This window comes from Bison bison, unplaced genomic scaffold (assembly GCF_000754665.1).
Source record: "Bison bison bison isolate TAMUID 2011002044 unplaced genomic scaffold, Bison_UMD1.0 scf7180017864383, whole genome shotgun sequence".
NCBI classification, from domain to species: Eukaryota; Metazoa; Chordata; class Mammalia; order Artiodactyla; family Bovidae; genus Bison; species Bison bison.
Genome location: NW_011494955.1, coordinates 3,317,366 through 3,331,353, shown reverse-complemented (window position 1 = coordinate 3,331,353; position 13,988 = coordinate 3,317,366). Strand labels below are relative to the sequence as shown.

Sequence of the window (13,988 nt, the reverse complement as noted above, 5' to 3'; positions counted from 1 at the left end):
TGGAGCTTGACCCCTGAGCGCGCACCCGCTACTCCCCTGCTTTCCCGCCCTGCCTGCAGGCCTCCGACCTCCGCCCTCCGCTTCTTGGCCTTCGTGCTGGGCTGCCCAAGCGCATGGAGCGGCTCGTGCGCTTGCTCTGAGGACCAGAGGCGGGACCCAAGTATTCATTCTGAATATAGGGGTATCTTTGCACTTCGCAAAGCGTTTTTTGTTCAATGCATAGTTATTTTTAGCACTTTAATTCACTCATTCAACAGCTATTTATTTTGAACACCTGTTAATGTGCCAGGAAGTGTGCAGACACTGGGCAAATAGCAGTGGAAAAAGTAAAAGTGAACAGATCTCCGTAAATCCTGCCCTCGTGCGTTGTACACGTGTTTCTCACGTGACTCCAGTGTTGCTTCATTTGAGACTGGCTCCCACCAAGTGGTGAAATAGTGAGGTGAGGAGCCCAATTCATTTTAGGAATAAAGATGTGAGATAGATATTATGTTGCACAGATAAAGGAACTATGCTGCTGCTGCTGCTAAGTCGCTTCAGTCGCGTCCGACTCTGTGCGACCCCATAGACGGCTGCCCACCAGGCTTCCCCGTCCCTGGGATTCTTCAGGCAAGAATACTGGAGTGGGTTGCTATTTCCTTCTCCAATGCATGAAAGTGAAAAGTGAAAGTGAAGTCACTCAGTCGTGTCCGACTCTTAGCGACCCCATGGACTGCAGCCCACCAGGCTTCTCCTGGATTTTCCAGGCAAGAGTACTAGAGTGGGTGCCATTGCCTTCTCCGAAAGGAATTATAGCCTAAAGCTATTTAATGACTGTTCAACGTCGCAGGGCTAGTAACTTACAGAGCTCCAGGCATTCGGGTGCAGAAAGGTGGAACATCTTCCCTCCAAAGCCCAGGTAAAGGTATTTCCTTTTTTCTTTATTTATTCACACTTAGCTGAGCCTGTGCTCTGTGCTTGGTACAGTGCTAGATCTTGAAGATACAAAGAACTCTCACCTGCGTCCGATTGCCGGAAGCTGAGAGCCTAGCCGGTGAGAGATAGGAAAACGACCAATAGGAAGTAGAAGTTCTAAAGGTGACAAACAGGCGGAAAGGAAGAGAGAGTCATTCTTAAGGCCACTGCAGAGAGAAACTTCATTTGGAGGGAGTTGGTTTGGGAGTGTTTTTTTGGCAGCATACAGCTTGTGGGGATCTTAGTTCCTGAGCCAGGGTTGGAACCTCTGCCGGCTGTAGTGGAAGGGACGACCCTAACCACTGGACCACCAGGGAATTCGCAAACCATGTGGTTTTCATTGTAATACTGCTGCTGCTGCTAAGTCGCTTCAGTCGTGTCCAACTCTGTGTGACCCCATAGACGGCAGCCCACCAGGCTCCCCCATCCCTGGGATTCTCCAGGCAAGAACACTGGAGTGGGTTGCCATTTCCTTCTCCAATGCATGAAAGTGAAAAGTGAAAGTGAAGTCGCTCAGTCGTGTCCGACCCTCAGGACCCCATGGACTGCAGCCTTCCAGGCTCCTCCGTCCATGGGATTTTCCAGGCAAGAGTACTGGAGTGGGGTGCCATTGCCTTCTCCGCATTGTAATACTAGATGGGCTCAAAGAGGGTCTAGTCCTGTTGCTTTCAAATGTTGTTATTGAGACCTCTAGGCATAACACAATGGTTCAGGGGCTCCATAAACTTTTATTAATCATATTTTATTTTTACAGTGTTTTTTTAAATGAGATAATTTTTAAGAATACATAGACACAGCAGAGCCCTTCCTCCATCATCTCTACCTCTTCAGCCATATTCAGCTCTTTTAAACTGTTTCTTTTGGCATTTATCTTCATAGCTTTGACCCTCCTCCAGCTGTATCCCTCCCTTCAGAGTGAGGCACCCAAGGGAATGTGCCTACCCAAAGCCCGTTCTTGCATGCTAAGTCGCTTCAGTGGTGTCCAACTCTGTGCAACCCTATGGACTGTAGCCTGCCAGGCTCCTCTGTCCAAGTGATTCTCCAGGCAAGAATACTGGAGTGAGTTGCCATGCCCTCCTCCAGACCCAAAGCCCACTTACCCTCTAATAGATGATATTCTGAATACCTGGAACCCTGGGATTCCCTGCCCAGCTTGCTTCCTGGGCCTGCACCAGCTTCTTCCTTGGGTCTTTCCTCCCCAGGGAGACCATGCTGATAATGTGGGCATTCCTAGGACTGAGGGGTAGCCAGGGAACAGCTATTCAAGCAAGAGGAATGAGCACAAGCTGGGATGTCCACAGGACCTTATGCGAGGCTCTCTCATTGCAGGACAGAGGCAAGGGCAGAAAGGAAGGGGGTCAGGCAAGAGTCAGAGGCTAGGGGCTGCTATTTTCTACTGTAGAACTCAGGATTCCCAAAATTGTAATTTAGAGCCTGGCCTTTTAGGTAGGTCCTTAGGAAAGTATATTTGTTAAGTTAGGAGCTTGGAAGGTATTTTCTTTAACAGTGTGTTGTCTTAGTTTGTAACATTAAGATATGTAGTATGTGAGTCTCCATCTGTAATCTTGTGGGGCCTTGTCGAAGGCCCCACAAATAATAGGGGCAGGATTGAGGATTTAACTCTTTCCCCTTCCTCTCTCCCCACTGCTCATACCTTCTTCTTATCTCCTATCTGCCAAAATAAATTTGATGATTTTTGTTCGTTGAATTTTCAGTTCTTACGATGCTGTGACTACATATGCTATTCACAATTGAGCCTTGTAAAAAACTTTGATTACTCTTCCTTTCCTGCACTTTTTATGTTTCCTGGAATTAGTAATTATCTTGTTTTTTCATTTGTTTAGTTTTCTATGTGTTTATCACAAAATCTGCCTCAGAATCTTCCCGCAGTTGCCTAAATCTCTTCTCAGAATGTGTAGATACAGGAGATATCCTATCAATTTCATCTTCTTGATGACATCTGGAGCCTTCTGACCTGCTCCAATATGTTTATCCTCCCACCCCCTTGCTTCACCTAGCATCTCCTTTCTCATCCTTCTAGGCATTTTCTTTGCCTCTCTCCTTTGTTAGGTCTTTTATTTGCCATTTTCTATATCTTTCTCTTTTTTAACTTATACCCTCTTGAGGAGACCATCTTCTAGAAGCTTCCCCAGAAAGGAGAAGGTAAATTATTTGGAAACTGCACATTTGACATTACCATCATTCTATTCTGACACTTGCTCTATTGTTTGGCTGGGCCTGAATTTCTTTGAAATTATGATGGCATTGTGATATTACTTTCTAGCTTCCATCACTGCTCTTGAGATGTCCAAAGTCTTTTAATTCCTTATCCTTCATAAGTGACTTTCCCCCTCCCTCTGAACTTCTCCTTGTCTTCAGTTTTCTGAAATGACAGTGATATGTCTGGGAGAGGCTATTTGTAGTGCTGGGCACTCAATGACTTCTGGGAAATAATGTTTCTTAAAATTTTATTTATTTATTTGACTGTGCCCATTCTTAGTTGAGGCATGCAAGATCTTTAGTTGCAGCATGTGGGATCTGGTTCCCTGATTGGGGATCGAACCTAGGCTCCCTGCATTGGGAGCATGGAATCTTAGCCATGGACCACCAGGGAAGTCCCCTGGGAAGTAGTCTTGACTCACCCATTTATGATTTCCTCCCTGCCATTTTCTCTCATTTCTTTTTTGTAACTCCTGTAATTCAGATGGAAAAGGAAATCGCAACCCACCCCAATGTTCTTGCCTGGGAAATCCCATGGACAGAGGAGCCCAGTGGCCGACAGTCCACGAGGTCTCAAAGAGTCAGACGCCACTGAGCACCTGCACACATCTCTGACACTATTAATGATCCTTTTGTTTAAATTTTCTTCTTTCACATAATTGCTGTTTTCTCTAAATTTCTTTTCCTGTGATTCTGGTTTCTTTCATGTATATTCTTTGCTTTTATAATCCTTTGTTGTCTGCTCACATTAAGGATGGGTTACCAAAATCCCAGTTAGAAACAGTTGTGCTCTGTGGGCTCAGGTACGTGAGTGGACTTGTCTCTAAGAACTTCACTTCGGGGAACCTCTGGAGTCCCATCTTTAGGCCTGCCTTTTCGGGGTGGTCAGCAGTCTGGCACAACCAATTCCATTTGCCATATGGTTGCCACACTACAGTCCAAGGATTCATCCTTCTCTGTTCTGTCAGAAACCACTCATCTAGCTTCCTAAAGTATTTCACTCTTGTCTCCTCTCCTGTTTTCCTGTCTTTGTGCATTTATGCCCTAAAAAACAAATCCCTTTGCTATAGTTTTAGTGTATTTTTAGTAGAGCAAAATTAGATACATGTGTTCAATCTACCATTTTTACCCAGAAACTTTAAATATCTTTTAACTATTTGTAAAACAGTAGTTTAAAAATATGAACATTCAGATGTCCTACATTTCAAATTTTTGGTTTTGTCAAAACAGGCTAGTTGACATTGAATGATTTTATAACAGAGATAGGAAGTTTAACTTACAAATGTGTTCTAATAAGACATTGCTTGTGTCTGTTTTAGATAGTGAAGTTCTACAAAAGGCTTTGCTTGCAGAAGGGGGTTGGCTGGGTTTTTTTTTATAATTTTATGTACTTATTTTTATTTCTTCTGACTGTTCTGAGTCTTCATTGCTATGCAGGCTTTTCTCTAGTTGTGGCAAACGGGAACTACTCTCTAATTGTGGTGCACAGGCTTCTCATTGCAGTGGCTTCTCTTGTTGCAGAGTAGGGCCTCTAGGGCGTGTGGGCTTCAATAGTTGCGGCTCCCAGGCTCTAGAGCACAAGCTCAGTAGTTGTGGCGCGCGGGCTTTGTTGCTCCTTGGCACGTAGGATCTTCCCGGACCAGGGATCGAACCGGTGTCTCCTGCATTGGCAGGCGGATTCTTAACCACTGAGCCACTAGAAAAGTCCCCAGCTGCTTTTTTAAATGTTTGCAAACATCTCTTTTGAGCTGGTGATCAACTAGTGTGACCCTTGAACTGTGGTGAAGGTTCTGCTATTGGCCTGCATGGGAGAGGGGCTTGGAGGAGGGAGCGTCCCAGCCTCAATGGTAAAGGGAATGAAATAGGGAAGATTTGCCACCTGAGCAAAGAGAAAGAGTTCTTTCCTTATACCCTCCTGACTAACTTCCAGTCCTTTGTGCTGTCTGCCCACAATCCCTCCACAGCCTTGAACATTATAGAACATTACATTTTTAAAAATCAGTTTGGGGGACGTCTCTGAAGCCTCTACTGAGCCTACACCCTGTAGAGCCTATGCTCCGCAACACGAGAAGCCATTGCAATGAGAAGCCCGTGCACTGCAACTAGAAAAAGGCTGTGTGTGGCAACAAAGACCCAGAGCAGTCAAAAATAAATGATTTTTAAAGTTTAAAAAAGTATATAAAAGTCTGCTTTGGGATTTCCTTTGTGGTCCAATGGCTAAGACTCTGCACTGCCAAAGCAAGGGGCGTGGGTTTGAGCCCTAGTTATTAGGGAACCCTGGAGAAGGCAATGGCACCCCACTCCAGTACTCTTGCCTGGAGAGTCCCATGGAGGGAGGAGCCTGGTAGGCTACAGTCCATGGGGTTGCAAAGAGTCGGACACAACTGAGCGACTTCACTTATTAGGGAACTAGAGCCCACAAACAGCAACTAAGACCCAGTACAGCCAAATAAATAAATAATTTTTTTTAAAATCAGCTTTATTGACGTATAGTTTACCCATAATAAAGTTCACCAATTTGAAGTGTAGGGTGCAGTGAATTAATCATGACATAAAACAGTTCCTTCCCTCAGAGACCTTCTTTGTTCCATTTTGCAGTCAGTTGAATCTCCCTCATCTGGCTCCTGGCATCAACTAACCTCCTTTCTGTCACAGCAGTTTTACATTTCTAGAATTTCATAAAAGTGGAGTGTATAGTTTGTAGTAGTTTGTGTCTGCCCTTCTTTCGCTTGGTATGAAGCTTTTGAGATTATCCATGTTGTTGCATGTATCAGTAGTTCATTCTTTTTTAAAAATACAGAGTGGTACATTTCATTGTTTATCCATTTACCAGTTGATGGACATTTAGATTGTTTATAGTTTTGAGCTATAACAAATAGAGCTGTTTATGAATATTTGTGTATAGGTCTTTGTATGGATATGTTTTAATTTCTCTTGGGTGAATACTTAGGAATGGGCTTGCTGCATTGTATGGAATAGATATTTAATTTTTTTTTTAAACTGCCAAGCAGCTTTCTAAGTGGCCATACCATTTTACATGCTCACCTGTAATAAACGAGGATTTCACATGCCAACATCCTCCTCAACACTTGGTGTGTTCACGCTTTTTATTGTGGCTAACAAGTTGTGATTTTATGTGTATTTCCCTAATGACTAATGATGTTGAGAATCTTTTTATTGCCTACTTACCTTTTGAGAACCTTCTCTTTTTTTAAGATTTATTTATGTATTTTTGGCTGTGCTGGGTCTTGTGCTACATGCAGCAAGAGGGGGACTACTCGGCTGTGGTGCGGGCTTCTCACTGGGGATGGCTTCTCTCTGTGTGGACTTCAGCAGTTGTGGTTCCCGGGCTCTGGAGCACAGGCTCAGTAGTTGTGGCCACAGGCTTAGTTACCCCTTGGCCTGTGGGATCTTCCTAGACCAGGGATCAGACCGTATCCTCTGCATTGGCAGGCGAATTCTTAACCACTGGACCACCAGGGAAGCCCGTGAATATCTTCAGTGATGTGTCTATTCACATCTTCTACCCATTTAACAACTGGATTGTTTTCCTTTTTGTAATTGAGTCATAGTGGTTCTTTATATATTCTGAATACAAGTCCTTCATCAAATTCATGTTTTGCAAATAATTTTTTTCCTGTCAAGGGCTTCTATTTTCTTTTCTTTTATGTCTATATCAGGTCTGTGCTTTTATAATATTCTGTCTTGTTTTTTGTAGCAAGACAATGCTAACTGCATAAAATGATTTGAGAAGTATTCCGTTACTGTTCAACTTTCTCAAATAGTGTATATAGAATTGTATTATGTTTTCCTTAAATCTTTGGCAAAATTTACCAATGAAGTTATCTGGGGCTGGAGTCTTCCTTAAGGGAAAGGTTTTTAATTACAATGTCTTTAGTAGATACAGGGTTTTTCAGGGTTTTGCTTTCTTATTGAGCTTTAATAGGTTGTATCCTTCAAGGAATTTGTCTATTTCATCTAATTTATCAAGTTTATTGGCATAAAGTTTTTTCATAATACTCTCATTATTTTCCACTATAGAGTCTGTAGTGATGTCCCCTTTATTATTCCTGATGTTGGTAAATTGTGTCTTTTTTCCCCCCTGATGAAAGCTGGATAGAGCTTTTTCAATTTATTAATCTTTTCAAAGAACCAGATTTGGGTGATTGCACTGATTTTCTCTATCTTTGTTTGTTTGTTTTATTTATTTACTCTTATCCATACGATTCCCTTCTGCTTCAGTTTCTCTGTAATTACTTATCTAGTTTCTTACTCTAAGCACTACTTTAGCAGCATCCTATAAATTTTAATATGTCAATTTTTCATTTTCACTCAGTTCAAAATACTTCATAGTTCTCCTTGTCATTTCTTCTTTGATTCATGAGTTTTATAGAAGTATGTTGTTTAATTTGCAAACATTTGGGAATTTTCCCACATACCTCTTAATTATTGGCTTATGGTTTAATTCCATTGTGATCTGAGAACAGATTTTGTATGATTCTAATCTTAAGCTTATTGATATTTGTTTTATGGTCCAGATTATTATTCCATATGCATTTGGAAATAAGGCATCCTGCTGTTGTTTGGTGGTGTGTTCTATAAATGTCAATTGAGTCAAGTTGGTTGACAGTATTTTTGAAAACTTCTGTATTCTTGCTTTTTTTTTTCTCTACTTTTTCCAGTTGCTGAAAGAAAAGTGTTGAAGTCTCTAACAGAAATTGTGGATTTATCCATTTCTCCTTTCACTTCTGTAAGTTTTTTGCTTCATATATTTTGAAGCTGTTATTAGGTTCAAATATATATAGGATTACATCACTTTTATTAGTTGACACCTCTATCATGGAGTTTATGGGTTTAAAAAGGACACCTCCCTTTTTAACTTTGCTAATCTTTCTTGTTCTAAAATCTGAAATTGGGACTTCCCTGGCGGTCCAAGTTTCCAATGTAGCAGGTGCTAGTTTAATCCCTGGTCAGGGAAATAAGATCCCACATGCCGTGCCATGTGGCCAAAAAGTAAAAAATAAAATAAAATCTGAAATTGATGTAGTCACTCTAGCTTTCTTTTGACTAGTATTGGCATAGTTTATTTCTTTCCATCTTTTAACCAATGTGTGTCTTTTTATTTAAAGTGTGTTTCCTGTAGACAGAACATAGTTTGAGTCTTGGGTTTTTCTTAATTGAATCTTATAGTCTATCTTTTAATTAGCTTATTTAGATCATCTATTTAATGGCACCCCACTCCAGTACTCTTGCCTGGAAAATCCCATGGGCGGAGGAGCCTGGTAGGCTGCAGTCCATGGGGTCTCGAAGAGTCGGACATGACTGAGCGACTTCACTTTCACTTTTCACTTTAATGCATTGGAGAAGGAAATGGCAACCCACTCCAGTATTCTTGCCTGGAGAATCCGAGGGACGGGGGAGTCTGGTGGGCTGCCGTCTACGGGGTCGCACAGAGTCAGACACGACTGAAGTGACTTAGCAGTAGCAGCAGTAGCATGATCATCTTCAAGAGAAAGAAAAAGTAGAGAGGGAGAGAAAGGAAAAAAGAGGAAGGGACCCCAGACGGGGAATCAAAAAAGCAGGTTGAAGTCCTGATTCTGTACTTGCTAGCCCTGTAACTTTAGATAAATCTCATAACTCTGAGCCTCAGCTGGCTCTCAAACATGTTTGTAAGGATGAATAAGTTATTTGTAAACTACAACATGCTCTGAAATCACAAGGGATTAAAGGAATCCAGTGCCAGATGTATGGATAGGAATCCATAAAGCAGGATGTGAGTACCTCAAAGGCAGAACTAGGTCTCACTCTTCTGTATTTCTAGCACCTAGCTTCATGCCTGAAACATTAAATGTTACCAATAAGTGTTCATTGCAGGAGTGAGACAATGAAAGAATTAACTTTGAATAAGCTTGAGCCATAGGAGAAGCCCATAGTGAATGAATGATAGTATGTAAAAGACGGGTGGGTGTCAGGTGACATGTTTTTAAGTGGCTATCGCACTGCTGAGAACTGAACTTACAATGTTTAATTCCTTATCTGTTAAATGTTTCAGTAGCATGGAAGAATGAAGTGAAGTGAAGTCGCCCAGTCGTATGCGACTCTTTTCGACCCCAAGGACTGTAGCCTACCAGGCTCCTCCGTCCTTGGGATTTTCCAGGCAAGAGTACTGGAGTGGGTTGCCATGTCCTTCTCCAGGGGATCCTCCCAACCCAGGGATCGAACCCAGATCTCCTGCATTGAAGGCAGACGCTTTACAGTCTGAACCACTGGGGAAGCCCGGAAGCATGGAAGAATAATTTGCACATATATGTATTTTTCTTACATATTCATTAATTCAACAAATGTTTATTAAGTGCCTATTATATACCAGGCAAAGTTCTAGTCCTGGGCATGAAACAATGTCCATTTTAATCATTTGTTTTAAAAAGGCCTCTGGTATCTGATGATTATCTTTAGTGAAAGTATTGATTAAGCCCTGACTCTTGGTGTAAATTGAAATGTATTCCCATTAGTTATTGGTTGGTTGTAATTTTTTTAAAAAACTTCTTTGGGAAAATAACTTTTTCTAATTTTTTTTTTACTACTTTTAGCCATTAATATTAGTTTGGGAGCATAGCATTTAATGATTTTTTAAAAAGCAGTAGGCCAAGTTAATATATATTAGGTGATGGATATGGATAAAAAGCTAGATAATCAAGCAGATAGATGACAGGAAGTCATTCTTCCAGTCAACCTGATGATGTCATTGGAAGAAAGAAGGTCAGTTGGAACCTGTCACCTGGCAGTTACAGGGAGCTGCAGCTAGGAAGAGGGGTCAGGAGCTGCCCTGGAGTCCTTAACCCCCAAGCAGCCAACACTGTGTGTTCAGGCAGGCCCCTGCACCAGAGGCACAGGACGTCTTTGTGACTGACAGAGTGATCCAAGATGGAGAAAGATAAACCCCCACAGTTGGTGACCCCTGCGTCAGTGAAAGCCATCATCTCAAGGATTGAGGCTGCCCAGCTAACTCGGGCTCAGGAGGTAACCTCTGAGATGAAAATGTCACCTTTCTGTTGGGGTCTGATGGGGAGGCCAGGGACTGATGCCAGATTTGGGCAAGATTCCAGCTCTGGGCCCCTGTGGGGCCTCAGGATCCTCAGCAAGCTGGGTTTATGGATAGCTTAGTGCAAAATATTCACCTCCTATAGATTGGCCTCTGGAGGGTGATCTGGAATCAAATCTCGCTCCCCGCCCCCCCACCGAGGCCAGCGATGGGTCCAGGAAGAGGACAGCCCAAGGGAAGCCCTAGGATGGCCCTGAGACCATGGTGGTGGGTCCTACCAGGGCAGATGCTGCTGCTAAGTCACTTCAGTCATGTCCGACTCTGTGCGACCCCATAGACGGCAGCCCACCAGGCTCCCCTGTCCCTGAGATTCTCCAGGCAATAATACTGGAGTAGGTTGCCATTTCCTTCTCCAATGCATGAAAGTGAAAAGTAAAGTGAAGTCACTCAGTCGTGTCCGACTCTTAGCGACCCCATGGACTGCAGCCTACCAGGCTCCTCCGTCCATGGGATTTTCCAGGCAAGAGTACTGGAGTGGGTTGCCATTGCTTTCTCCATACCAGGGCAGAAGGGGCCCAGAGTTCATGATTTCAGGTCTGTTCTTGGCAACCTATCAGAATCTCCCCAAGCTGAGCCCTAGAAACTCTCATTTTTAAATGGGAATCTCTGATCCTTGCTTCCCTTGTGGCTCAGCTGGTAAAGAATCCGCCTGCAATGTAGGAGACCCAGGTACGATGCCTGGGTGGGGAAGATCCCCTGGAGAAGGGAAAGGCTACCCACTCCAGTATTCTTGCCTGGAGAATTCCATGAACTGTATAGTCCATGTGCTCACAAAGAATCAGACACACCTGAGCGACTTTCACTTTCACTTTTCTGATCCTTGGGTTTCTTGGGGCCTCATTTTTCTAGTCTGTTGCCTCTGGATCCTTGTGAGGAGAGATGTCCAGAAGTCCCTGCAAATTCTGAAATTCTGAAGAAATGTTCACTGTGGATTTTTTGTATTCTCTCCCTGACCTGGTCTTAATAATTGAAATGAGAGTAATTAAAGCTAACACTTACTTTCTGTGCCAGGTGCTGACCTAAGTGCTTTACAAATACTGGCTCGTATAATCTTTATTAAAACTCTGTGAGATAGTTATTATAATGATCCCCACTTTACAAATAAGAAAACTGAGGCCCCGAGAGGTTTAACTGCCTTGTTTAAGATCACATAACTGGGACATGGCATCTGGTGCCAGAGTTTACATTCCTAAACACTACAATCTACTGCTTCCCGTGTAGAATATTTCTTCCCAGCTCTCAGAAATCTTGGACAATGTCAACTGTGTCATCAACCGCTTCCAGGAAGAATTAGGATATGATTTTAAAAAAAAGGCGAAACCTCCCCAGCCACAGCAGAAGGGCAAGAACAGATTCATCTTGCTGGAGAAAATATCCTCCTTCTCCGAAGATGCTAAGACTAAAGAGAAGAACTTGTATGAAATTCTTCACTGGCTAGGTGACTGGGGTGAGTTTGCAGGGGGGGTGCAGTCCTAAGGGTGGGTTCCTTCCCCTAGTGACTCTGGTTCCAGCTCACTCAACCTCCTTCTTTCCCCACCCTAGGCCAGCCTTTGATGGGAGCAAGGGCAGGGTGGTGGGTGCAGAAGGAGCAAAAGACACATCGTAGTGCCTCGCCAGTGAAAACATCACCCACTCATGACATAGCACGTCACCTCTACTCCCTAGAGAGACAAATGTGTCATTGTCCAAAACATAACAGATTGTGACATTAGATGCCTGTGTGATGAAGCCTAAGTCATGGGTTCATTATTATATCTCATTTTTTAGCGAGACAGAAACTAAATGCAAACTCACACTGTTTTCTTTTTCCAGCTTTATTGAGATATAATTGACAAACAACACTGTATAAATGTTAAGTGTACATGTGATTATTTTATATGTATATGTATGCAGTGAAATGATTATTGCAATAACACATCATCTCACAGCTTCCCTTTTTTTGTGTGTATGGTAAGAGCATTTAAGATCTTCTCTCTTAGCAAATTTCAGATTTGGATATTGAAGGTTTAGTTCCAGACCACCACAATAAAGTAAATATCACAATAAAGTGAATCATAAGAATTTTTTGGTTTCCCAGTGCATATAAAAGTTATGTTTTTATTATACTGTAGTCTATTAAGTGTACAATAGTATTATATCTAAGCAAACAATGTGCATACCTTAATTGACAATACTTTATTGCTAAAAAATGCTAACCATCATCTGACCATGCAGGGTTTCCACAAAACTTCAGTTTTTAAAAAATGCAATATTTGCAAAGAGCAATAAAACAAAATGCCATTAAACAAGATATGCCTGTATACAATACAGCGTTAACTGTAGTCGCCATGCTGTATATTAGATCCCCAGAACTTATTCATCTTATAATTGAAAGTTTGTACCTTTAACCAACATCTCCCCATTTCTCTCACTTCTTAGCCTCTGATAACCACCAGTTTACTCTGTTTCTGTCAGCTCAGCATTTTTTTGTTTCCATTTCCCTGTCTGATTTATTTCATTTAGTGTAATACCCTCAAGGTCCATCCATAGTCACGAGTGGCAGGATTTCCTTCTCTGTTGTGACTTAATAATATAGATCTTCCTTAGCTTATGATGGGTGTACATCCCAATAACCCTATCCTAAGTTATAATACCATAAATCAAAAATGTACCTAATACACCTAACCTTCCCTAGTGGCTCAGATGGTAAAGAATCTGCCTGCAACACAGGAGACCTGCGTTCCATCCCTGGGTCGGGAAGATCCCCTGGAGAAGGGAATGGCTACCCACTCCAGTATTCTTGCCTGGAGAATTCCACGGACAGAGCAGCCTGGTAGGCTACAGTCCACGGGGTCCCAAAGAGTTGGACACAATTGAGTGACTAGCACTTTCACTTTAACCGACCAAACAGGTTAGCCTAGCCTATCCTATTCAGAACACTTCCGTTAGCTTATCACCTAAGACAAAGCCTATTTTATAATAAAGTGTTGGATATTTCACATAATTTATTGAAGACTATACTGAAAGTGAAAAACAGGATGACCGTATGCATACAGATGGTTGCGAGTGTATTTGCTGTTTACTCCTGTGATTGTGTGGCTACTTAGAGCTGCAGTTTGCTGTTAGTGCCAGCATCATAGGAGTATCATACCATTTATGGCTAGCATGGGAAAAGATAAAAATTCAAAGATTTCTACTGAATGCATATCACTTTCACATTGTAAAGTCAAAAAGTCAGAAGTTGGGGACTATCTGTATTTCTTTATATATACCACATTTTCATTATCCGTTCATCCATTGACTGACACTTAGGTTGCTTCCATGCCTTGACTCTTGTAACATGGGCTTCACTGAACATGCGCATGCAGATATCTCTTGGAGACAGTGATTTTGTTTCCTATGGTTATATACCCAGAAGTAGGATTGCTGGATTATATGGTAATTCATTTTAAATTTTTTGAGGAACCTGTTTTCCAAAATGGTTATACCAAGTTACACTCCCATAAACAGTGCACAAGGGCCCCTTTTCTTCCTGTCCTCACCAATACTTGTTATCTCGTATCTTTTACATAATTGCCATCCTAACAGGTCTGAGGTAATATCTCATTGTGACTTTGATTTGCTTTTCCCTGATGATTGGTGTTGGAGAAGACTCTTGAGAGTCCCTTGGACTGCAAGGAGATCCAACCAGTCCATTCTGAAGGAGATCAGTCCTGGGATTTCTTTGGAGGGA

General features: G+C 42.2%; 1 protein-coding gene across 1 annotated transcript in view; it reads left to right on the top strand.

The window, feature by feature from the left end:
- Positions 1-10,093: 10,093 nt before the first annotated feature.
- The window catches only part of FAM186B (family with sequence similarity 186, member B), a 16,333-nt gene continuing 12,438 nt past the window's right edge, over positions 10,094-13,988 (top strand). The window contains exons 1-2 of the mRNA XM_010857775.1: positions 10,094-10,194; positions 11,498-11,723. Coding sequence (XP_010856077.1) covers positions 10,099-10,194; positions 11,498-11,723 — 322 coding nt within the window. The 5' untranslated portion in view covers positions 10,094-10,098. The remainder of the gene's footprint in view (positions 10,195-11,497; positions 11,724-13,988) is intronic.